This window comes from Lithobates pipiens, unplaced genomic scaffold (genome assembly GCF_037356315.1).
Source record: "Lithobates pipiens isolate NorthernLeopardFrog02 unplaced genomic scaffold, aLitPip1_a1.2 Scaffold_13, whole genome shotgun sequence".
NCBI classification, from domain to species: Eukaryota; Metazoa; Chordata; class Amphibia; order Anura; family Ranidae; genus Lithobates; species Lithobates pipiens.
The window spans coordinates 389,375,859-389,400,571 of NW_027507718.1; the positions used below are offsets into that span (position 1 = coordinate 389,375,859).

A 24,713-nucleotide genomic window follows, 5' to 3' on the forward strand; every position below is an offset into this window, starting at 1 on the left:
TGCAGTACATTTACAGGCACCAGATCATATGGTACTGCACAGAGGCAGACTGACAACTCATGGGGCCCCCGGGCAATAGAAGATTATGGGGCCCCCGGGCAATAGGAGATTATGGGGCCCCCGGGCAATAGGAGATTATGGGGCCCCCAGGTAATAGATTATGGGGCCACACAGTATACACACACACACATACAGTATACACACACACACACACATACACACATAATATACACACACAGTATACACACACAGAATACACACTGAAAAGGTACTGGAGAGGCGGGCCCGAATGGTCAGTCCGCCCCTGGTACTGCAGTACCATGCTATTTGACGCAGGACAATCTTAAAGTAGTGCATGCATTTTGACTAGACTGCCAAATTGCACTGCATGAGAACACGTGGATTGCATTGCTGTGCAACTCTGATGTGAACCAGCCCTTAAAATTCTAAATGTTGATCTTGTGACAACCTAAAGTAAAATCCTTTGTTGAAAAATGTTTCTGTATTGTGCTTTGATAATATACAGTATATAAAGAATTAAGATCTTTTGGAGTACAGTGGTTTTGCCCAAAAAATGAACTATTCTGAAATTATGAATTTCTTGTATAAACCTTTATGCTGAATAAAGTGTACTAAATATGACTGGTTGTAGCACATTCAAAGTAGAATAGTTGTCAGAACATTGCACGTAGCCACGATCCAGTCTGCTCAAAACAGATCTCTAATTTGTCAGGTAGATACTTGCATTAAACTACCTTTCCCAGACACTGTAGTAGTAGAATCTCAGTGTTTGATTTTTTACATCTGCAAGCCTGCTAAATTACTTAAAGCTTACATTTAGGGCCCTTTCACTGTGTAGAGTTTTTCAAGCACTTTAAAAAAAGCACCTAAAAAGCTCAAGAAAAATGCTTTCCTTTAAACTCAATGAATATGTTCACACTGGGGTGGTGCGCTTCCATTGCAGTGAAAAAAAATTCTGCAGCATCTTTGGAGCATGTTTGGGAAACAAACAAAAAAATCGCACCAAAAATGCACCCTTTCCATTGAAAGTAATAGAAAACGCAGTAAAACCGAGGCAAAGCGCACCCACGATGCATTTTGGTGCCGTTTTTGAGTCACATGTCCTTTAAAACCTGCACCAAAATCATGGTAAAATCGCAGCAAAAACGCATATGCATTTTTGCGGCATTTTTGCAGGGGATCAGTGTGAAAGTGCCCTAAAGCCGCGTACACACGGGCGGACTGTCTGGCCTACTTAGTCCGCCGAAACACATTTCAGCGGACAGTCCGCTCGTGTGTGGGCTTCAGCGGACTTTTTCAGCGTGCAGTCCGGCGGACTAAGTATTTCGGAATTTCCGTAATACTGTCCGTCGTACTCGCATTTCGGCGGACAATCCGCCTGTGTGTATGCCAGTCCGCCGTACTTTTGAAATGAGCGGACTTTTCCCGTCCGGAGAAAAGTCCGCTAATTTCGAGCGCGTCTCCAGGTAGGCGGGGCCCGCGAAGGAGACTTCGCAGGCCCCGCCGCCTGGTATGGACTTAAAGGGGAACCTCAACGCCGAAAAAAAATCGGCGTGGGGGTCCCCCCCAAGTCCACAACAGAACCTTGTCCGAGCACGCTACCCGGCCGGCCAGGAAAGGGGGGCGAGCGAGTGCCCCCCCTCCTGAGCCGTACCAGGCCGTGTGCCCTCAACATGGGGGGGTGCCTTGGGGAAGGGGGCCGCGTGGCCCCCCCACCCCAAAGCACCTTGTCCCCATGTTGATGAGGACAAGGGCCTCTTCCCGACAACCCTGGCCCCCGGATACCAGCCCCCCACCCTATGTGAATGAGTATGGGGTACAATGTACCCCTACCCATTCACCTGTAAAATAAAAGTACAAAAAAAAACACAACACACGAGATAAAATACTTTATTGCACAGCTCCGGGGGTCTTCCGTCTTCGGGGGTCTTCTCGCCGGACTCCACCGCTATCTTCTTGTAGCTCTTTTGCTAGCGGAGGAGTCCGGCTTTCTTCCTCGCCGCCGGCCTCTTCTCCCGACTTCGGGGGTCTTGTCCCCCTCTTCGGTTCTTCTGCCGGGCCACCGCGCCTTCTTATAGCTCTTTTACAGGCGGTGGCCCGGTCTTCTGTCGCTGCTGCCGCCGCCCCTTTCGTTCTTCTTCTTCTTCTTCTTCTCCAGGAGATGTTGCCTCGACGATCTCTCCGGCCGAAATGCCAGGGCCGCGCTGCACGGCCACTTATATAGGGACAATGGGGCGGTGTCACATGGCTTTATGTCACATGGGTTGGTCACATGGGTTGATGTCACATGGGGACTATGACATCGTAATGGGGCGGGGTCACCATGTGACCAACCCATGTGACATATACCATGTGACACCGCCCCATTGTCACTATATAAGTGGCCGCGCAGTGCGTCCCTGGCATTCCGGCCGGAGAGATCGTCGAGGCAACATCTCCTGGAGAAGAAGAAGAAGAAGAACGAAAGGGGCGGCGGCGGCAGCGACAGAAGACGGGGCCACCGCCTGTAAAAGAGCTATAAGAAGGCGCGGTGGCCCGGCAGAAGAACCGAAGAGGGGGACAAGATTTTTTTTTTAATTCAGTACCGGTTATGGTACTTAGAATGAGTAAAAAGTGTCCCTTGTTTTGATGACTGCTATGTTAGTTAATAACTTCATTCCTCTGACCTCCCAGAATAGCCGCACAGCTGCAGGGATTAATGGAGCTGCTCGTCAAAAGTGCCCACTATGCCCAACCTTTCGACCCCCTTGGCTCCATTCCTAAAAGCTGTATTATCACCCACAATTAAAAGTGCTGTATGAATTGAGGACGGAAAATAAAGACAGAAAAATCTGCTTCCTTTCATGGAGCAGACGGGCAGAAAGGGCAGAATGGAGCAGATGGGCAGAAAGGGCAGAATGGAGCAGATGGGCAGAATGGAGCAAATGTGCAGAATGGAGCAGACGGGCAGAAAGGGCAGAATGGAGCAGATGGGCAGAAAGGGCAGAATGGAGCGGACGGTAGAAAGGGCAGAATGGAGCAGGTGGGCAGAAAAGAAGCACTGTTAATGAATTATTTTAACTGTTCCAGCGGCTTGTATTGACTCCCGCAACATCAGAAGACCACAGCTGGAGTTGGGGGAGGGGGTGTTGGGGGTGTTCAGCAGAATGAAGATTTCAATGAACATGGCAGCCATCAGAACAAGGGACAGTTTTCATTCATTGTAAGTACCATTGCTGGTTCTTAATAAAAAATTAAATATTTTGTTAAGCTTAAGCTTTAGCCTGTTATGGAAATATCACATTTGGGTATTCACTGGAATATCAGTGTTTCAGGTTTCATATTAAAGGAGTTGTAAAGTCTCATGGTTTTTCATCTTAATGCATTCTATGCATTAAGGTGAAAAACCTTCTGTGGTGCAGCTGCCCCCCAGAGCCCCTGTTTTTCTTTCTTTTTTCTGAGCACGAGCCCAGCAGCTCCAGCCAATGTCTCAGATCCTCATTTGATAGATTGATAGCAGTGGGAGCCATTGGCTCCTGCTGCTGTCATTAAAATCCAGTGACACAGGAGCTGGGGGGCGGGGCTGAGTCCTTGGGAGCATGCCTGCACAAGTACCCCCATGGAATGTGGCCCTCCGTGGAGGCACTAGATGAGGAAGAGGAGCCAGGAGCGCCAATGGGGGAACCCAGAAAAGGAGGATCGGAGAAAATAATTGTTTCTTATTTGTTTTTTTTTAGACTTTGTGTGTCTGGCTCGAGACTGGTCCCTTCAGCTTTTCCATTACAAAGGACTGAGGAGTCCATATCCAGCTCAGGTTCTCTGGACTTTATGTCATCAACGTACTCCTTTCTGGAGGAAGAGATCTATGATGCAGATGGCACTGTTGAAGAATACCTCGCCTATGACAGCAGAGAACAGTAAATAGAAAATGTTGTTGTATAGTAGTAGTATAAATTTACAAATAGAATCATTAAAATGGAAATGAAGTATAGCTACCAGCTGCTTACCTGACTATAAAAAAAATTGTGGCTATATTTCATAAATCAAATGGCTGAGAGCGTTGATTGGAGTGTTCTGGGGGTCGCCCCAGTCAGAATACAACAGCTCAGCAGAGGAGATCGCTGTACTAACATAGGATCAGAGCAGAAAGTTTTTTTGTTCAACCCGCTAAGTTGAATGGAAAAAACCTCATAGTTTTTTTACCAGGCTACCTATCCTGCTTAACCGGTAAAAAAAAAAAAGATGTGTATACCTATTTTAGTTCCCTCCAGTCTAGGTCACGTAATCCACAGCTCTGACTCCCCTTTTTCAGTGAGTGATGGCTTCAGGGGAGAGGAGAGAGCACCAAAACCGACTGGGCCAGCCGCTGTTGAGCGCTCCCTCCTCTCCCCTGCAGCCACCACTCACTGACACAAGGAATCATGTGACCAGACCAAAGCAGACTAAAACTGGGTAAGTTCGCACATCTTTTTTTTACACGGGTTAGGCAGAATAGGTAGCAGGAGGGGGGATCGAACATTTTAGTTTTAGTAACTATTAGGCTGGAAATCTACTAAGCAGCTACTAAGCAGGAGAGCCCAGTAAGGCTACATTTATTGCAGTTCCCTCTAGTGATAAATCCACAAATCTGTATGTTAAAAACAGAACTGCAGCCAGAAATACCAAGATGGAAAAAAAAGCCCATTAACCACTTCCAGCCCTTAGGACGTATCTGCGCATCCTCAGGGGGAAGCGGTTGTACCGAGACCTTTTAGACCATTGATCTCTCAATAAACAGTACCTGTTACTACTCCAGATATCACAAGGAATGTTTTTTCCCTTGTGATAGCAATTTAGTTGAATCAAAATTTTTTTTATAAATGGTGTAAAAAAATATTTTTAGTTAAATAAATTATAACATTTTAAAGTAGCCCCCTTCCCCATGCTCACGTGCAAATGCGAATGCACATGTAGGTAAACGGTGATTGTAACCTGTAAAGGTTTTTAAATTGTTGCCTATGGAGATTTTTAGGCTATTTGTATTATTATACAGGGTTTATATAGCACCAACAGTTTTCACAGAGCTTTATATTGTTTGTGTGCGCTATGCATTTGACAATTCAGAAAATATTTAATGTTTTGCAGTCCTGAGTAATTTTCGAGCAAAAAAAATGCTGATGTTACATATATTGTATGTGAAGAAATTTTTAGTTACCCTGGGCAGAAAGTGGTTAAGGATAAAAAAAAATGATTTTGTTTCAATATACTCTTCATCCCAGAGATTTCTTCCTCTGCAGTATTTTTTACTGCCACTGCATGGCCAGCATCATTCAATCCCTACTCGTCTAAGCCCAGGTCACCCTGGAACTGGCCATGTGTTACTGGACAGTGAAAGGAAAAGTAGTACAGTCATGAGCTAATCAATCACAAGCTAGTCACATTGATTTGCCTTTCTATTAGTATGCTTCTTGTCAGCACATGAACCAATTGGCTGATTGTGCGGCTTCTTCTTCTCATACTCCAGCCTTGCTATACAGGGACTTCAAAGGCTGATGCCAGGTCAAATTCAGGTATTTATAATGCAATTGAAAAATATATTTAATGATGCATTAATGACCTCAGAGCTGCAAAAAACATTGCCTCGTATATCTCTTTTTTTTTTACTAGTAATGGCGGCGATCTGCAATTTTTATTGGGACTGCGATATTGTGGCAGACAAATCAGACTGATTACTGTATAAATGTCACTGGCAAGGAAGGTGTTAACACTAGGGAGTGATCAAGGGATTAACTGTGTTCCCTCAATGTGTTCTAACTGTGGGGGGCATGGGACTGCCTAGGGAAAGAAACTGATATACTCCTATATACTAGGAACACACGATCTGTCTCCTCTCCCCAGACAGGATGTGGATCTGTGTGTTTGCACACACAGATCCTCATTCTGGCTCTGTCATGAGTGATCACGCTTGCCTGGCACACATCGCGGTCACTAGGCACGCACATCGGCTCCTCAGTACCGCAGCAGGCGTGCACACACGCCCCCTATACCCCATACGGAGATTCGCACAGGGGAGCCATTATGCTATAGTCAAACGTCGGTTAAGTAAACGCAGGAGTTTTAACTCTGATATGAAGACATTAGAAATGTTAGAAATTAGAAATCCGCTCGTAAATCCCATGCTGATCAGAGCAGAGGGGGAGGATGACAGGTCTCTGTCCAATCAGTGCATGCAGCGCAAACACAGACAGAGCCCGCTCTGCTCTATGGGTAGCTGGGTATCTGTTTACACATGATTGCCCTCTGATCTGCCTACACATAGGAGAAAGGATCTCCCTCCATTTGGTTTTAATGAAGTGGATCGGAGGTAGGCAGATGTAAATAGACACAGTTCCATTTACACATGCTGATCCATAGGCATGAATGGTCTACCTGAAAAACTGACAGGGGGGCCTGATCGGAATGGCCCTGTGAAAGCCTGTGTGTTGCCTAATTGTTAGCTTTTTTTGGACCCACACCCATTAAGCTGCAGTTGGGCTTTAAGGGGAAATTATAGTTAATCTACAGGTAAATGTAGATACATATATGATTAATAATACATTATAATCATATTGGTGCATGTTAATATTTTAGAAACTTTATACATTTACACAGGGCCATCTCTAAGGCAGGGCAAAAGGGGCAGCTGCCCTGGGCCCCATCATTGTTGTGGAGTCCAAAACAGCTGCTTCATACTTGCGAACTATCCCAGTTTAAATTCCCTTGTCCCTTGAAGTTTTAGTTACATCTGTGTCCTAATAGCTCAGTGTGAAGTTCTGTTACTAATGCTGCTCAATTCTACCTATCACAGATGATTTACCTGCAGACCCTGTGCTTATATGTAAAAAGCCTGCATTGATTTGTAAATACCAGCGGAATTAATATGTAAATAGCCACGGACCAGTGGTATTGATATGTAAATAGAGGTGGCATTCATATGCATATCATGCCCCCCTGAGGTCATATTCACCTTTACTTCTGCCAAAGGCTGCCCACTGGGCAGTTAAAGGGGCATGTTTGAAAGTCCTGCCTACAACTGTGGTCATTAAGCCTAACATTAGCCTGTTCTGCAAAGGTAAGCAAATTGGAGGTGGAACTCTTTTCTAAAATAACATGGTGCCACAGCAACGTGAATTTTGTGCATGTGAATAAACACATCTCAGCAGATGCGTGAGGGTGTCATTAGCAATTCCACTGTTGTGTATCTGCTAAAGGGCAGCACGTTTCTGTGGTGTCTCAGTGACATTGGTGGTCAGTGTAACTCTTCTCATTACATTGGGGCTTGGTGTCCCTTCATTCACACTAGTGGCCAGTGTGAAGGCCCCCCTTACACTGGTGATCAGTGGAAATTCTTCATTACATTGGTGCAGAATTGCCTTACACTGGCGGTCAATGTAAATCCCCCTTTACATTGGTGGTCAGTGTAAATCCCCCTAGCACTGATGGTCAATGTAGAAGTATAACCTTGTGTTGATGGTCAGAACATATCTCCTCGACAATGGCTGTCATGTAAATTCCCCCTTATATGGAGGTCATTGTATATTCCCCCTTACATTGGTGGTCAGTGTAAAATCCCCTACTATATACCTGCCAAAGATTTCCAGCTTTACTCTACATGATTCAGAATTGGTCACAGTGTACTGCCTCCTAACTAATCCCATCCCCCACCACTGCCACTGATCCCATCAACCACCGAGCATTTCCATTGATCACCTCCCTCCCCCCAGCATCGCCACTGATCCCAGGAGTCCTAGGATCCCTAAGAGTTTTCTGTCTATTGATGGGTCCCCTCATCTTCCCAGCCCATACTGTGCAGGCAGTGAGGAGATGATGTGCTCTAACCTTTAACAAGCAATCAGTGAGCAGTAATGATGTGCACTAACCTCTTGCAACAAATAAGTGTGTGGTAAGGATAGGCAGCAACCTCTGGCAACCAATCAGTGAGCAGTAATAATGTGCAGTAACCTCTAGCAACCAATTAGTGAGTTGTAATAATGTCCAGTAACCTCTAGCAACCAATCAGTGAGCAGTATATATGCACAGTAATCTCTAGAAACCAATCAACAAGCATAAGTCATGTGCTGTAACCTCTAGAAAATAATCAGTGAGCCATAATGTGTGCTGTAACCTCTAGCAACCAGTCAGTGAGCAGTAATGATACACTATAACCTCTGGCAACCATGATTACAGTTTTACTTTAAAGGAAACATATTCCTACAGCTATGTAGGTTGTCATTGCCAGGGCCGCTGATAGAAATCATGGGGCCCCATACAGCCTACCTGACAGGGCCCCCTTCAGCTCCACCCTAGATCCCCCTGGTCCCTCCTTCAGCCCCGCTCTGCCCATGGTTCCTCCCCAGACCCCGCCTTGAAACAAAGTGCAGGTTTGTCTACAAGTGCTAGGCATGGGCGGCACTGTCTGCAGCACATTATGGCATTGGCGGCATGGGTGACACTGTCTGTAGCACATTGTGGCATTGGCGGCATGGGTGGCACTGTGTTTGCAGGCAGCACATGCATTATGGGCCACAATGCATGTGCTACCGGCAGACAGTGCCACCCATGCCGCCAAGGCCGTAATGTGTTGCAAACAGTGCTAGCTGTGACATTAATGGCATAACGCATGTGCTACTTGCTGACAGCACCACCCATGCCGCCAATGCCATATTGTGCTGAAGACAGTGCCACCCATTCCGCCAATGGCATAATGCCATTGGCGGCATTGTGCCACTGTCTGTGCAGGCAGCACATGCATTATGACATTAGCGTCATGGGTGGCACTGTCTGCAGCAGAATATGACATTGGCAGCACTGTCTGCAGGCAGAACATGTGTTATGGGCCATAACGCATGTGCTACCTGTAGACAGTGCCACCCATGGCACCAATACCATAATGTATATATGCTGCTGCATCAGTAGTAGATCTTCAATCCCACCCCTCCCCCCCCCCCCCCCCCCAAGCAAGCACACACCTGTGAAAATTTTAGCCGGGCCCCACGAGGCACTTCTTCCCTGATGCTGCCTGGACTGGAGTGTCCACAAATGATTCCATTCAGATACGATGTCGATGATGCCAGCTACTTCTTTTTTTTCTTCTGCTACCACCATTCGCCTCACTGGCACTTCTCTTACGAGGAGGGGGAGGAATCACTCTGCGGTGCCAGGGGGAGGGCATGATAGAGGACATACTAGCTGGGACTTGAGCCACAGCCAGCATGAGGTGCAGGTGTGGAAGAAGCATTCTTCCATGCCCGAAATAGAGGAAATAGTCTGTCCCCTGCCGCTACCTAGTCTGCAGATAGCTATCTGCACAAAAAAAAAACTTCAAAAATAACCGGGCGGTGGTGGGGGCTATTTGGTTGGTAGTTGAGTTGGACGGACTCTGATCGGCCATGGCTGGAGGATTTTTTTTTATATTAATTATTTATCTGCTCAGCTTGCCCGGGCCCCCCTGCTGGCTGGGCCCGGTACAACAGGGCCAGTTGTACTGGCCTATCAGCGGCCCTGGTCATTGCTGATGTTCATCCCAAAATACTAGTTGCCTGCCTTTCTCTAGCTTTAATTTTTTCAATGAATTATGCAGATCAGGTATGTCTGAGTGAAGACAGAACAAATTAATGGACTTAGAAAGTACCGAAGCCATTGGATCATCAAGGTAGCCAGTAAACTAGTATATTTAGAATGACGGGTTAGCAATGGCAGTACAGGTTTCTTTAAGCAGGGAATCCCAATTTCAATGGTCTAACACAGGAAAATAAAGTTCAAACTGCACTCACTTGCAATCACATGCTCTGATATATAGATGACCACTACAGGGAGCATTTACAATTCTATATATGGAATACAATCAGACTACCTGACAGGAACACCCCCCCCCCCCAAGAAAATATTAAAGCTATATTTTGCTAAAACTACAATAAAATCATTATTAGCAGACACAAATACAACACAGCTCACAGAATTCCTGCTAAATATAAAAGATAAAACTGAGTTAACAAATAAAATGAAGATGAAATGAATAAAATATACAGACTGGGCAGTTGGAGCTCCGGGATCAGAGAGACAGAGTGAGAGAGAAACAAAGTTACATAGATAACAAACTCAGGAGCAGAGCTAACATTAGAGCCAGCTCTGTGAGGCGGGGCCCGCACTGGGAGGGTAATTTGTGAGGGACGTCTCTTTTTCAGCAGATAAAAGCTGGCAGCAGGGAGAGGGGGAGAGACCAGCTTTCAGCTGCTGGAGAAAGATTTCTGCAATTGTCATCCATCACTAAACCCCCTTCCTGTGTGGGCCCCCTGTGTGCTCGGGCCCCCTACAAGAGGACTGGTGGTCCCCCCCTTGTCAGCGGCCCTGAATATAATAATCAGATTCAGAACAGTAAGCAAATAAAAATCTGAATATCTTTTCAAAATGTGCTCTGCTAATCAGGCTGATAGTGACGGCCAATGACATCAGGTAAACTTGGGGCTGATTTAAAATAGCTGGAAAAATCACAATTACAGCTATTACCATGACAATCAGTCTGATTTCCTAGACTAAAAAGGTGCTAATGCTGACAAAATACGAGGTAGAGTCCAACAGTGCACATGAATAGAAAAAATAAAATAAAAATAAGATACGGTGAAGGGCTGTGCTCCAAGTGACAGTCAGTGAAAATACAGTCTTTCAGTGTATAGGTGATGTGAATCCTCTTCAGTGTATAAACACCTCAGGTGTGCAGTGGCTACCTTACCTTACCACTTTAAGGTAGCAGCGTTTTGTAACAAATGGTGGTGTTCAGTAAATCCTCCAATGGCTCATATTCCCTGATGAAGTCACGTGATCGTGACAATACACGTTGGATTGGCTTACACGGACACCGGAAGTGATGTCAGGCCACAAGCTTGCTGCTCATTTTTATCATTATGTGACTACTTTTAACCGCTATTGTAGTGTAGTACCGCTACTGTTGTATTGCGACAGCATGGCTCGGCTGCTTGAATCACCGTTATGCTACGTCGGTAGCATAAAAGGCCACTAGGGGGCGCTTGCGTGTGTGTAAACACACAGTATACTGTTCTCTAAGCAGTGAACTGACAGATTGTCTGTTCATACAGAGTATGGACAGTGATCTGTTAGTTTCCCTGCACAGTCCCATCCCCCCTTCAGTTAGAACACAAACCAGGATACATATTAACCCTTCCCCCTGCCCCCTAGTGTTAACCCCTTCACTGCCAGTGACATTTTTACAGTAATCAATGCAATTTTAATTGCACTGATTGCTGTATTAATGCCAATGGTCCCAAAAATGTGTTAACATTTTCCAATGTGTCTGCCACAATGTTGCAGTCACAAAAAAAATCGCTGATCGCCGCCATTACTAGTAAAAAAAGGCCATAATCTATCTTCTATTTTGTAGACACTAGAACTTTTACGCAAACCAATCAATATACGCTTATTGCGGGTTTTTTTTTTACCAAAAATATGTAGAAGAATAAGAATTGGCCTAAACTGATGAAAAAAAATGTTTTTATACATTTTTGGGGGATATTTATTATAGCAAAAAGTTAAAAAATAATGTTTTTTTTCAAAATTGGCGCCCTTTTTTTTGTTTATAGCTCAAAAAATAAAAACCGCAGAGGTGATCAAATACCACCAAAAGAAAGCACTATTTGTGGGAAAAAAGGACATAAATTTTGTCTGGGAGCCACGTCGCACGACCGCACAATTGTCAGTTAAAGCGACACAGTGCCGAATCGCAAAAAGTGGTCTGGTCTTTGGTCAGCCAAATGGTCCAGGACTTAGGTGGTTAAACCTGCAAACTAAAATAAATATCTGTGATTACATACTTCACGATTTGGGTCCACCCTCTCCTTTTTACTCTATGTTCACGGACCTGGGAGGCTGTCCACTGTCACTGAGGCATATAGAGATAACCTATCATTATATATATATACATATTATATATATATTATATATCATTATACATGAAGACTATACATCAGGCTACCAAGGCATATTAGGATATCTAGTTTATTGATGCTTCACCTGGCCACTACCACACAAGAGGAACATCGGATGTGAGCCATTGGAGGATTTACTGACCACCAATATTTGTTACAACACGCTGTTACCTTACAGCGGTAAGGTAGCCACTACACAGTGGTGTTTATACACTGAAGAGGATTCGCATCCTCTATACACTGAAAGACTGTATTTTCACTGACTGTCACTTGGAGCACAGCACTCTTGGATTCTACCTCATATTTTGTCAGCATTAGCATCTTTTTATTCTATGCAATTTGAAGGTTTTGCAATTGTGTAGCAATTTTATGCGTTTTTATGCAATTTTGCGCATGTGATGTCACTTTATATGCCTTTTTTTGCAGCTTGACGTTTATGTGATTATTTAGCAATTTTATACTTTTCTATACAAATTTGCACATATGTTGTCACTATATATGCGTTTTATGCAATTTATATAGCACTTTAACTAATTTAGTACTTTATTTAAAGCATTCATTTTTTCACTAGAGCACGACACCATATATTGATTTTTATTTACTTATTGTTGGTGCAGTTTTACCAGTTTGGTGTCTGGTGCAGCTAGTGTTCCGCTGTTTATTTTTGTCCTGGTAGCACAGAGATATTCTTTCCTATTCAGTCTGATTTCCTGTTTCTTTTTTTCAGGGAATTAAAAAATATGAAATCTGACTAGTTGGTATGGACAACAATACATATTGTAAAAACTTTCTTTTCTCAAATTGTCAAGTTATATAAATCATGTACCGGGAGAAATACAGAGGCTGCCCAGTGGCGTACCTATTGGGGGGCGCGGGGCGGGCTGCCCTGGGTGTCACACATTGCGGGGTGTCAGGCCAGCTATCAGGGATGGGACAAGGCAGGTCAGGTGCTCTGTAGCTGAGGCTGCCTCTCTATATTCGTGCATGCTCCTCTGTTATTCAGCTCACAGTCAGGCTCTTTACTGCCAGGATGCTTCTACACCGTCCTCCTACCCTGGGGAAGCCGGGAGCTTACACCTCCCTGGGGGGAGAAGTGAGATCAAGTGATATTGATGGCATCATCAGTGAAGAAAGGTCTAGGGGAAGATCTGGAGGGGGGGGGGGAAGGTTTCACTGGGGATCCAGTGGACAATCCCACATCCTTGCTCTGACCTGCTCCTAAAGCATAACTACTCCCCCTACTGCTGAGAGGCAAAGACGTTTTAAAGATAACCCCGGGGGTCCAGGCATATACATTATTGATTCAGATCCTAGGGCATGGGGAAAAGGAGGTGAAACAGCCAGTGTTTTAATATATGCGGTTACCTCTTTACCGCAAGGTAAGGGGCCATTACTTACTAGTGCACGAAGAGGAAAAGAACACTTTTGCACATGTGGAATATTTTGCACATCAGATAATTTTGCACAGGAAAGCACCTGCACTTTTTGTATGTTGTTTTGCACATACAGAAATACTTTATATACGGTGGATGTCAGCAGTTAAATAAGTGATCCTTCATTCGGAAAATTTTCAAGCAAAAGATTGGCATCTTTGGACAATTATATCGGTCTATAGGGATTGGTTGATGTGTATGGACTATACGTTACCAGATTGACTATATCTTATTTTTATATATTTCTTTATTTACATTGAGATGTAATTTTCCTTTCACGTACAGTATGTGTATCAGCTTGCACAAGTTTTGCACAGGAGCACTTTTGGACACTCATTATGGATATATAAGGCATATGATATCAGTTTACTATATAGTGATATTTAGCACTTTATCTGAAGTTCTTTGCACATTTTTTTACCTATTAATTTTTATCTTCATATGATTTTTACACATAAGTTATGTTCTGCACTGTGCACTTTAATATTGCTGTTTAGGTATATGTACCATATGCAATCCTTTGCAATATATGCAGATGGTTATTATTCCTAGGTATTTTTATTGACCACTCACACTATTGAATATTATAATTAATATTTTTTTAGCCCGCTGATTTATGTTATCTAGATCAGTGTTTCTCAACTCCAGTCCTCAAGGCGCCCCAACTGGTCATGTTTTTAAGCTTCCCGTTATTTTGCATGGGTGATTTGATCAGTTTCACTGCCTTAGTAATCACCACAGTAGTATCTGAGGGAATTGCTGAAAACATGATCTGTTGGGGCTCCTTGAGGACTGGAGTTGAGAAACACTCATCTAGATACACAATGGTCTTATATTTTCCACTCATTAGATCAGTATGACATTGCCAAGAACATAGAAGATGCTTGCAGGAAAGTGCACGACAAGCTTAAAGAAAAAATGAAAACGTATTAAAATGAAGGCCTTGACATGTTGAAAATTCACAATACTGGATGCATTTTTTCCGCTCATAGTGGGAATTTGTGGGAATCTACCCTCGCAGTACACCTTGTAGAATAACCGTGCATTCAGTTTGTTGTGAACTTGGTTCTTATGTATCTGTCTTATAATTTTTTTATTTTTATTTTGGTGATTAAATTAAAATTTTCTTTGATATTAGTGATGATGAGAGCCTTCTGGATCAGAGAAAAGCTCACATACACCAGAAGAGGTCCAGGCGTGGCATTCCTCCTGTGTCTCCTAATGACTGCATCAAAGACAGTGTAGCTGCAGAAGCTTTTGATGATGTCTGGAAAAAGGTTATGGAATCCTTGAAAGAGCTCATTATTAAATCATGGGAATTTGGCACAGGTAATGAAAATGGTGATTAGGGATGGGTCACACACCCCCTGGTTCTGTTCGCACCAGAACATGCGAACAGGCCAAAAATTTGTGCAAACATGCAAGCCCTATTAAAGTGTATGGGACACGAACGTAAAAAATCAAAAGTGCTAATTTTAAAGGCTTATATGCCAGTTTATGCCATAAAAAGGGTATGGGGGACCAAGGTACTGACAGGTATCAATGCAAAACAAAAGTTTTTAAAACAACCGTTTTTTCAGGAGCAGTGATTTTAATAATGCTTAAAGTGAAACAATAAAAATGAAATAATCCTTTAAATATCGTGCCTGTGGGGTCCCTTTAGTCTGCCTGTAAAGTGGCATATCTGTGTGATGTGTTTTACAGCGCCGCAGCAAAATGAAATTACAAAAGGAAAAAATTTCATTTAAAATTGCTTGCTGTAATGTATTAACGGCTCCCGGCAATATAGATAAAGAACAAGGAAAAAATTTAAAAAAGGCCGACATTTTAAAAAAACAGCATGGGGTCCCCGCCCAAAATCTGTACCAGACCCTTATCCGAACATGCAGCCTGGAGGACAGGATGGGGGGGGTGGGGACGAGCGAGCCCCCCCCCCTCCTGAACTATACCAGGCCACATGCCCTCAGCATGGAGAGGGTGCTTCCCCCCCCCCCAAAGCACCTTGTCCCCATGTTGATGGAGACAAGGGCCTCATCTCCACAACCCTGGCCCATGGTGCCCCCAGATCCTGCGATGTACATCCATTCTCAATCACGCCGCCTGACGGACCAGAAAAATAGAAGAAAAAAAATGAAAATACTCCCTGACTGCTGTCTTTACACTGTGGCAGCTGTTATACAGGCAAGGGCAGGGCCACCTGCTGACGTTACCGGATGACCCCGCCCCCTCTGGCGGCAAATGACATCAGATGGGGTGGGGTCACTCGGTTACCTCACCAGGTAGCCCTGCCCTTCCCTCTGTAACAGCTGTCACGGCCAAGAGCTGCATAGTGCTATTTTTCTTATATTTTTCAGGCCCCCTGCCCGCAGACCCCCAAAACCACTGGGCCAGGGTTGTGGGGACAAGGACCCCAAAGCACCCTCCCCATGTTGAGGGCAAGCGCGTGGTATGGTTCAGGAGGGGGGGGGACACCCTTATGGACAGATCCCGCTCCTTGTCTGTGTGTTAATGGAGGTGAAGATGGGAGATTGACCTAGAGCCCTGTTCACACACATCTATAGTTGTTAACCATGTTTTCCATGCAGATGAACTAAAACAATCAGAAAATATTCCAAGTACAGCGAATAAGTATCTTCACCTCCCAATTCCACGGATAACATCAGCAACAACTGGAGTTCCCCCATCCCGGGGTTCGGAGGCGCGGAGTATGTCCTTTGGCACTTATGTTTTTACACCACAGGTAAGAACTGTAACAGTCCCTATGTTCTTTCGGTATTGACAGCTGAAATAACTTTTTATCAGAAATGTACAGATTTACTTGATATTTTTAAATTCCTCTTTCAATGCACATAATGCTAGGCAAGTAGAAATGCCTCAGTCTAGGTAATGTAAGTTATGATCATGATGTCATAATTATAGCCGGGTCATGGGGGGGGGGGGGTGACAAGGGGACCCTTAAAAGAGACGTACAGTAAAACCTTGGATTGCGAGCATAATTCGTTCCAGAAACATGCTTCTAATCCAAAGCACTCATATATTAAAGCAAATTTCCACATAAGAAATAATGGAAACTGAAATGATTAGTTCCACAACCATTTATTCATAAGTCCTTCAGTTCATAGTCCATATAAAAAGATTATAGCAATGTGACCAGGTTGTGTAACCATAAAATGTCCATCCACAAATGGCAGCCTCCACAAGGGGATTAGAAGCAAAATCCAGCAGGAGCTACAGAGTATAAAAGAGAAGAGAGGCGCCTCTAAGTGTAGCACTATGTTGCTAAATGTTGTAGCTTCATTAAATGTAACCATATTGCTACATTTAAAGGCACCTCTCTTTTCTTTAATACTCACTAGTTGTGATGTGACGCTACTTGTATGTCAAGACATCGCTTGTATATCAACTCGAAATTTATTTTAAAATGTTGCTTGTCTTGCAAAACGCTCTCAAACCAAGTTACTCTCAAACCAAGGTTTCACTGTATTGCCAAAGCTTGTTTGGTCATACTTCTCATGTGGGTCACGGGAGTGGTGACATCCCAGAGCCATTCCAGACTCTGGAAGGATCCTGACAAGGATCTACCCAGACTCTGGAAGGATCCACCCTGATGCCTGAACGGCAGCTGGCTCAGCCGCTCCAGCCACCTCCCCAGCCGGGTGCTCCAGTGAGCAGTACAGGGGCAGAGCAGAGAGCGGTGACTGACAGAGCAGACCAAGAACTGAGCAATCAACGGACTGATCCTGCAGCAGGGATGTGAATATAGATGTTTGTTTTTGTTAAATCTCGCACTTCTCCTTTTAAGAAGACTTTTTAGGCACATTAAACAGAAAATATGTGTGTATGTGAAGATAACAGAACTCTGGCACCGTATTGTTAAGGACTAGACACAGAGCTTGTACTCCCTGTGGTGTTTCCAGTCATCAAAAGTGGACAGATGACTTAGGGATAATTGTAGCTTGGCACAGATTCCTGGCTATGCAATAAGGAGAATTTGTTTAGCTGTCTTAGCAGTGCAGACTTATTGCCCTCAGAGCTTCTGGCCAACACTGAAATTAACCCGGTATGCCTAACCCAATCCCAGAGTATCCCCTTAGTTAAAGTGGAGTTCCACCCTAAAGTGGAACTTCCGCTCATTGGAACCCTCCCACCATCCGGGGCCACAATTGGCACCTTTCAGGGGGGAAACGGCGGAACTCCCGCTTTAAGGTTTCTAGTAGGGATGCACCAATACCAGTTTTTAGGACCGTGTACGAGTACTTTTTTTCAAGCACTTGCTGTTACCAATTACCGATGCCTATCTTGCCCTTAGATGCATTTATATTTTATACATAACCTGGTTCACACCAGTGCGGTTTTGAAATCGTGCAGTTTCAAACCCGCAGATCAGTGCGATTTGGACATCTGATTTAAGTGCGGCTTGCAACTTCATTTAACAGAAGTCAATGCAAGTCGCAATGAAATCTTAAAGTAGTGACTTGAGCAGCAACAATTTGAATGGTTCTGTTGCCGGCTATGGGGTGAGACTTGTCATGTGATTTTGGACTGTCAAATCATATGACAAATCGCGGACTTGAAGGTATTGATTTTAGTATTGGAGCATTTGCACGAGTACAAGTAGTTTTGCAAATGCTTATGATCGGTACTGGTATCGGTGCAACGCTAGTTTCTAGTTCTTGTTTTGTTTTTATTTTGAGTGACTACTAGCCCACCTCTTTCAGTATTTGCTTGCTGTGATGGTGGTAGTGGTGGGGGAAGCATTTGCACTAGGACCCAGAGTCACAGGAAGTTGGTTCAGTACAGCTTAGTTACACAGGCGCCTCAGGAACGAGCTTAGCAAAATGTGGGGAAGGAACTGGCCCAAGTGATGTACAGTGATGTACAGTGCCTTAAAAAAGTATTCATACCCCTTGAAATTTTCCACATTTTGTAGTATTAGAGCCAAAAAGTAAATGTATTTTATTGGGATTTTATCTGATAGACCAGACACAAAGTGGCACATAATTGTGATGTGGAAGGAAAATAATAAATGGTTTTGAAAATGTTTAACAAATAAATATCTGAAAAGTGAGGCGTGCATTTGTATTCAGCCCCCTTTACTTTGATACCCCCAACAAAAATCTAGTGGAACTAATTGCCTTCAGAAATCACCTAATAAGTAAATAGAGACACCTGTGTGTAATTTAAACTCAGTATGAATACAGCTGTTTTGTGAAGCCCTCCGAGGTTTGTTAGAGAACCTTAGTGAACAAACAACATCATGAAGGCCAAGGAAAACATCAGACAGGTCAGGGTTAAAGTTGTGGAGAAGTTTAAAGCAGGGTTAGGTTATAAATAAATATCCCAAGCTCTGTTCAATCCATCATCTGAAAATGATGAAAGTATGGCACAACTGCAAACCTACCAAGACATGGCTGTCCACCTAAACTGACAGTTTGGGCAAGCAGAGATTTAATCAGAGAAGCAGCCAAGAGTCCCATAGTAATTCTGGAGGAGCTGCAGAGATCCACAGCTCAGGTGGGAGAATCTGTCCACAGGACAACTGATAGTGATGCACTCCACAAATCTGGCCTTTAGGGAAGAGTGGCAAGAACAAAAGCCATTGTTGAAAGAAAGCCATAGGAAGTCCTGTTTACAGTTTGCAAGAAGCCATGTGGGGGACACAGCAAACATGTGGAAGAAGGTGCTCTGGTCAGATGAGACCAAAATTGAACTTTTTGGCCTAAAAGCAAAATGCTATGTGTGGCGGAAAACTAACACTGCACATCACCCTGAACACACCATCCCAACTGTGAAACGTGGTGGTGGCAGCATCATGTTGTGGGGAGGTTTTTCTTTAGCAGGGACAGGGAAGCTGCTCAGAGTTGATGGGAAGATGGATGGAGCCAAAAAGAGAGCAATCTTAGAAGAAAACCTGTTAGAGTCTGCAAAAGACTTGAGACTGGGCCAGAGGTTCACCTTCCAGAAGGACAATGACCCTAAACATACAGCCAGAGCTAAAATGAAATGGTTTAGATCAAAGCATGCTCATGTATTAGAATGACCCAGTCAATGTCCAGAACTAAATCCAATTGAGAATCTGTGACTTGAAAATTGCTGTTCACAGACGTTCTCCATCCAATCTGACAGTGCTTAAACTATTTTACATAGAAGAATGGGCAAAAATATTACTTTCTAGAAGTGCAAAGCTGGTAGAGACATCCCCAAAAAGATTTGCAGCTGTAATTGCAGTGAAAGGTGGTTCTACAAAGTATTGACTCAAGGGGACGCCATACAAATGTATGCCACACTTTCCAGATATTTATTTGTAAAAAATTTTGAAATCCATTTATCATTTTCCTCCCACTTCACAATTAGGGATGAGCCGAACACCCCCCCCGGTTCGGTTCGCACCAGAACTTTCGAATGGACCCCAAATTCGTACGAACGTTAGAACCCCATTGAAGTCTATGGGACTCGAACGTTCGAAATTAAAAGTGCTAATTTTAATGGCTAATATGCAAGATACTGTCCTAAAAAGGGTTTGGGGACCTGGCTCCTGCCCCAGGGGACATGGGTCAATGCAAAAAAAAGTTTTAAAAACGGCCGTTTTGGCGGGAGCAGTGATTTTAATGACGATTAAAGTGAAGAAAAAAAAGTGAAATATTCCTTTAAATATCGTGCCTGGGTGTAGTATGCCTGTGAAGTGCCACGTGTTTCCCGTGTTTAGAACAGTCCCTGCACAAAATGACATTTAACGGAAATAACGTCATTTAAAACTGCTTGCGGTTTTAATGCTATATCTGGTTCCTGCAATATGGTTGAAAATCATTGAGAAAAATGGCATGGGTAGCCCTCCCTGCCCATTACCAGCCCCTTTGGGTCTTGTACGGATATTAAGGGGAACCCCGTACCCATATTGAAAAAAGGAAATACGTGTGGCCCCCAGGCCCTATATACTCAGAACAGCAGTATACAGGAAGTGCAAACAAGACAGGGACTGTGTAGGTTTGTTGTGTTAAGTAGAATCTGTTTGTAATTCAGAGCACGCAGACAGCACGCACAATCTCCTACTGCTGACTGCAAGCTCTATTTAAAACAAGAAAGATAGTTAGCTATATAGGTGGAATAGCGGTGTATACTGGGTTCAGAGCACGCAGACAGCACGCACAATCTCCTACCGATGACTGCAAGCTCTATTTAAAACGAGCAAGATAGTTAGCTATATAGGTGGATATAGCGGTGTATACTGGGTTCAGAGCACGCAGACAGCACGCACAATCTCCTCCCGCTGACTGCAAGCTCTATTTAAAATGAGCAAGATAGTTAGCTATATAGGTGGAATAGCGGTTTATACTGCGTTCAGAGCACGCAGACAGCACGCACAATCTCCTAACACTGACTGAAAGCTCTAATTAAAACGAGCAAGATAGTTAGCTATATAGGTGGATATAGCGGTGTATACTGCGTTCAGAGCACGCAGACAGCACACACAATCTCCTAACACTGACTGAAAGCTCTATTATAAAAGATAGATATATCGCTAGCTATATAGGTGAATATAGCGGTGTATACTGCGGTCAGGGCACGCAGACAACAACCACTACAGAAGAGCAAGAACGAAAAATCGGTGTATACTGTGTTGAAGGTACACAGAACACCCACTAACTGCTACAGACGCCAACACACTACTGGCGGCCTTATATAGTGTTGGGCGTGTACTACACAGCCTGAGCTATGATTGGCCACAGGCATACTGCCTGTGGCCAATCATGGCTCTCCTCGCTGCCAGCGCTGTGATTGGCCAAGCATGCGGGGTCACAGTGCATGCTTGGCCAATCATGAGCCAGCAATGCACTGCGCCATCGCAGTGCATTGTGGGCCGTGAGCACCACACAAATTTGGCGCGAACGGCCCATAATGTTCAGAATTCGGCGAACGGGCGAACAGCCGATGTTCGAGTCGAATGTATGTTCGATTCGAACACGAAGCTCATCCCTATTCACAATTAAAAAAGGTGTTTCACCAAAAGTGGACTAGAGCGTTGCCACCATCCCATACTTGTGAAGAGAGGGCCTCCAAGGAGGGTTGGGACTTTAAAGGCAACTAAGTATAGGTACAAAGACCAATTATATAATGATGCCATTTATTAAATATTATAATAAAAAGTCAATATATGCATAAACATAACAATTGGCCATTTAAGAACAATATCAAAAAATATACAGTAAGTACAGAATGACACTGGTATTGTCTCCTGGATAGAGATTACGACGCGTTTCAGGAACTTATCCTTTCTTCAGAGGCATTCCCTTGAGGAGAACAGTGTGCATCTATAATAAAAACATATAATAACGAAGTAACAGAGAAACAAGGGGCACGTAGTGAGCATTGTTGAGGGCAGGAAAGCAGTTACCAAAACCACCCACGCGGTCATGATCCCACCACCAAATATTTGGTGGTGGGATCATGACCGCGTGGGTGGTGGGTGGTTTTGGTGACTGTTTCCTGTCCAACTTCTCACTACATGCCCCTTGTTTATAGGCTTCTTAGCGTTATTATATGTTTTTTTATTATAGATGCACACTGTTCTCCACAAGGGAATGCCTCTGAAGAAAGGATAAGTTCCTGAAACGCGTCGGGAATAATCTCTATCCAGGAGACAATACCAGTGTCATTCTGTACTTACTGTATATTTTTTGATATTGTCCTTAAATGGTCAATTGTTATGTTTATGCATATATTAACTTTGTATTATAATATTTAATAAGTTACATCATTATATAATTGGTCTTTGTACCTATACTTAGTTGCCTTCAAAGTCCCAACCTTCCTTGGGGGACCTCTCTTCACCCACTTCACAATTATGCGCCACTTTGAATTGGTCTATCACATAAAATCCCAATAAAATACATTTACTTTTGGTTGTAACATGACAAAATGTGGGAAATTTCAAGGAGTAATAAATACTTTTTAAATGCACTGTAGGGAAGCATTTATTCACTTTCCTGGTCACTAAAAGTCCCAAAATATTGCCAAACTAAAGCAGCCCTCGGGTTATACGATTTTCTTTCCTTTCACCACTGACTATGTTGATGGGGGAGTGGGGGCTAGTGCAGGGGGGCCTTCCCGACCAGTAGAATACAATGATAGCATGCGGAAAAACCAGACAGGATGATTCAACTTGGGTACAATCAGCCTGCCAATACATGGATCGAAAGTCAGCCGGTCCCTGCTGAACCAGTCAAATTTCAATCCATGTATGGTCGGCCTAAGCCTGTGGACAAGTAGATTTCTTGCTTTCAGCTCCTTACATATTTTAACAAAGATATCTCTGAAACACAGTAATAAGGTTTATTGCATTTCTGTTTGATAGTGTGAGTTTAAACCCTAAGGGAATAAAGTGTGTTTGGATCTGTCAGTCTATATGTTGCTTGTTTAAAGGAGAGAACACATTTCAGATGATTGGTGTGATACAGACCGAGGTGCACAAGAGAAGCCTTTTTTTGCTTTATTTATTTGTGGAGGGAAGGATAATTGTGGACTTAAAATGATAAAGGACACAGAAACTTTCTTGAACACAGAAATATTGTTATATTTTTATATTGGTTTGAATTGTACACACATATTATACTTAATGTTTTGATCAAGTAATTTAAGGTATCGTGACTTAGAGGGTATGTAGCAAAAGTAGGTTTTGATTTAGGTAAGGCTGTAATTAACGATTATTTTCATAATCGATTAGGTGGACGATTATTGTTTCGATTAATCGTTTAATAATCTTAAAAGTGTGGTGTATAATTTAGTTAAAGCGGATCTGCACACAAATAATTTTTTTATTTTTATTTTTTAACTTTCAAATTACTAGTACAATAACCTTCTACTCACTTTTAACTTGGCTTTCCGGTATTCGTGTCAGTTTTAATCTCAAATCGACAGTTTTAAAAATCTTGTATAGCGATTTTCATTTTGCTTGTGGGCATTTGAAGCCCACAAGCAATCACTATCTCGTTCCACTACATTGGAAGTACCAGCATTCCTTGCTGGTTCCTGCGCATGCTCAGTGGCGAGCAGCTCAACACAAATGTTGCCATCACAACGGGCGGCGTATGCAAAAGTTCCCGTCCCCGCTGTGATGTGGTCCGTGAAATCACGCGATATTTCGCGTCGGCTCTACCGCACTGACTCCTGGGATGAATAACACCAGATCCCAGGAAATGATGCGGATCCCCGCAAAATCCCTGCCCACAGCTGCAGAGACACGATTCAGTTCGCATTGTGCGCTATACAAGTATTTCATTCATCATTCATCAGAGACAGGAGAATGTGGACAAATACAGGGCCACCGATTGCGCGGTATGATTAAAAAAAAAAGTCCATAGAGCACTATTTGGAGGATTTAAAGGGCAGTGACATCAACTTTTAAAAGTGAGTGCAGAACCGCTTTAATATGTAAATTAAAAAAAAAAGACAATTTATTCTTAAATATTTCTATGCAGTGGTAAATATAAATAACCAACTTTATGGTTAAAGAGCAAAATCTTTAACCCACCCTAAGAATAACAGACAGAAGAGATATACTGTATAAACTATTAGAGGAGATATATACTGTATATACTATTAGAGGTTGAATCTGGTAAATAGCATCAGACTCAGATCTTTTTTTATTTAAAGAAAAAAAAAAGTTAGACTTTTTTGCAGATTTTCAAACAGGACTGTAATATATTATATGCTGGCCATACACAAACAATGTCTTCCTTAAAAAAAAATTTTTTTTAAGAATGTTCATTAGATTTTGGAATCATTAGTGGTTTGTTTTCAACCACAGTGACAGGAAAATTTTGAAATAATAGAAAACTTCTCGGTCAAAGGAATTTTCAGACAGTGTATGTGGTTTTTGTTCAGAAATTACATTCATTTTAAAACAGAATGTTAAAAGCAAGTGAAAATTTCAAACAACATTCTTTCATTCAGCGAATGTACAAAGATTTTTCATATGAATATTTTCATCTGAAAAAATTGATCCATGTGGCCAGCATAAGGCTTGGTATACACCTATGAAGTTTGCTTTTGATCTGTTTCTACAGTGCTTTTTTCTGTACGTTAAGTACAGTATAGAGCACCCCAATAGCAAGGTAAAGAAAACTTCTGCCTTTAGAACCACTCACTTCCTGCCCAGGACTACATCTCCCATGAAGCATTGCTCGTCACACATTCACAAGTTCTCAGGCACTTACTGACATGTATGGACGGTGTACTGAGCTGTGTATATGTGTATTGCACTGTATTTCCTGATATGTAAACAAATAATGCATTTTGTATACAGGCCAACTAATCAGCTGGCCAA

The 24,713-nt window shown here is 43.1% G+C and overlaps 1 protein-coding gene across 3 annotated transcripts in view; it reads left to right on the forward strand.

Annotated features, from left to right (window-relative positions):
• FAM149A (family with sequence similarity 149 member A) overlaps nucleotides 1-24,713 on the forward strand; it is a 133,551-nt gene that overhangs the window by 83,142 nt on the left and 25,696 nt on the right. For all 3 annotated transcript variants that reach the window (XM_077477350.1, XM_077477351.1, XM_077477353.1), the window contains exons 6-8: nucleotides 3,738-3,917; nucleotides 14,529-14,719; nucleotides 15,976-16,130. In XM_077477350.1, the coding sequence (XP_077333476.1) occupies nucleotides 3,738-3,917; nucleotides 14,529-14,719; nucleotides 15,976-16,130 (526 nt within the window). The remainder of the gene's footprint in view (nucleotides 1-3,737; nucleotides 3,918-14,528; nucleotides 14,720-15,975; nucleotides 16,131-24,713) is intronic.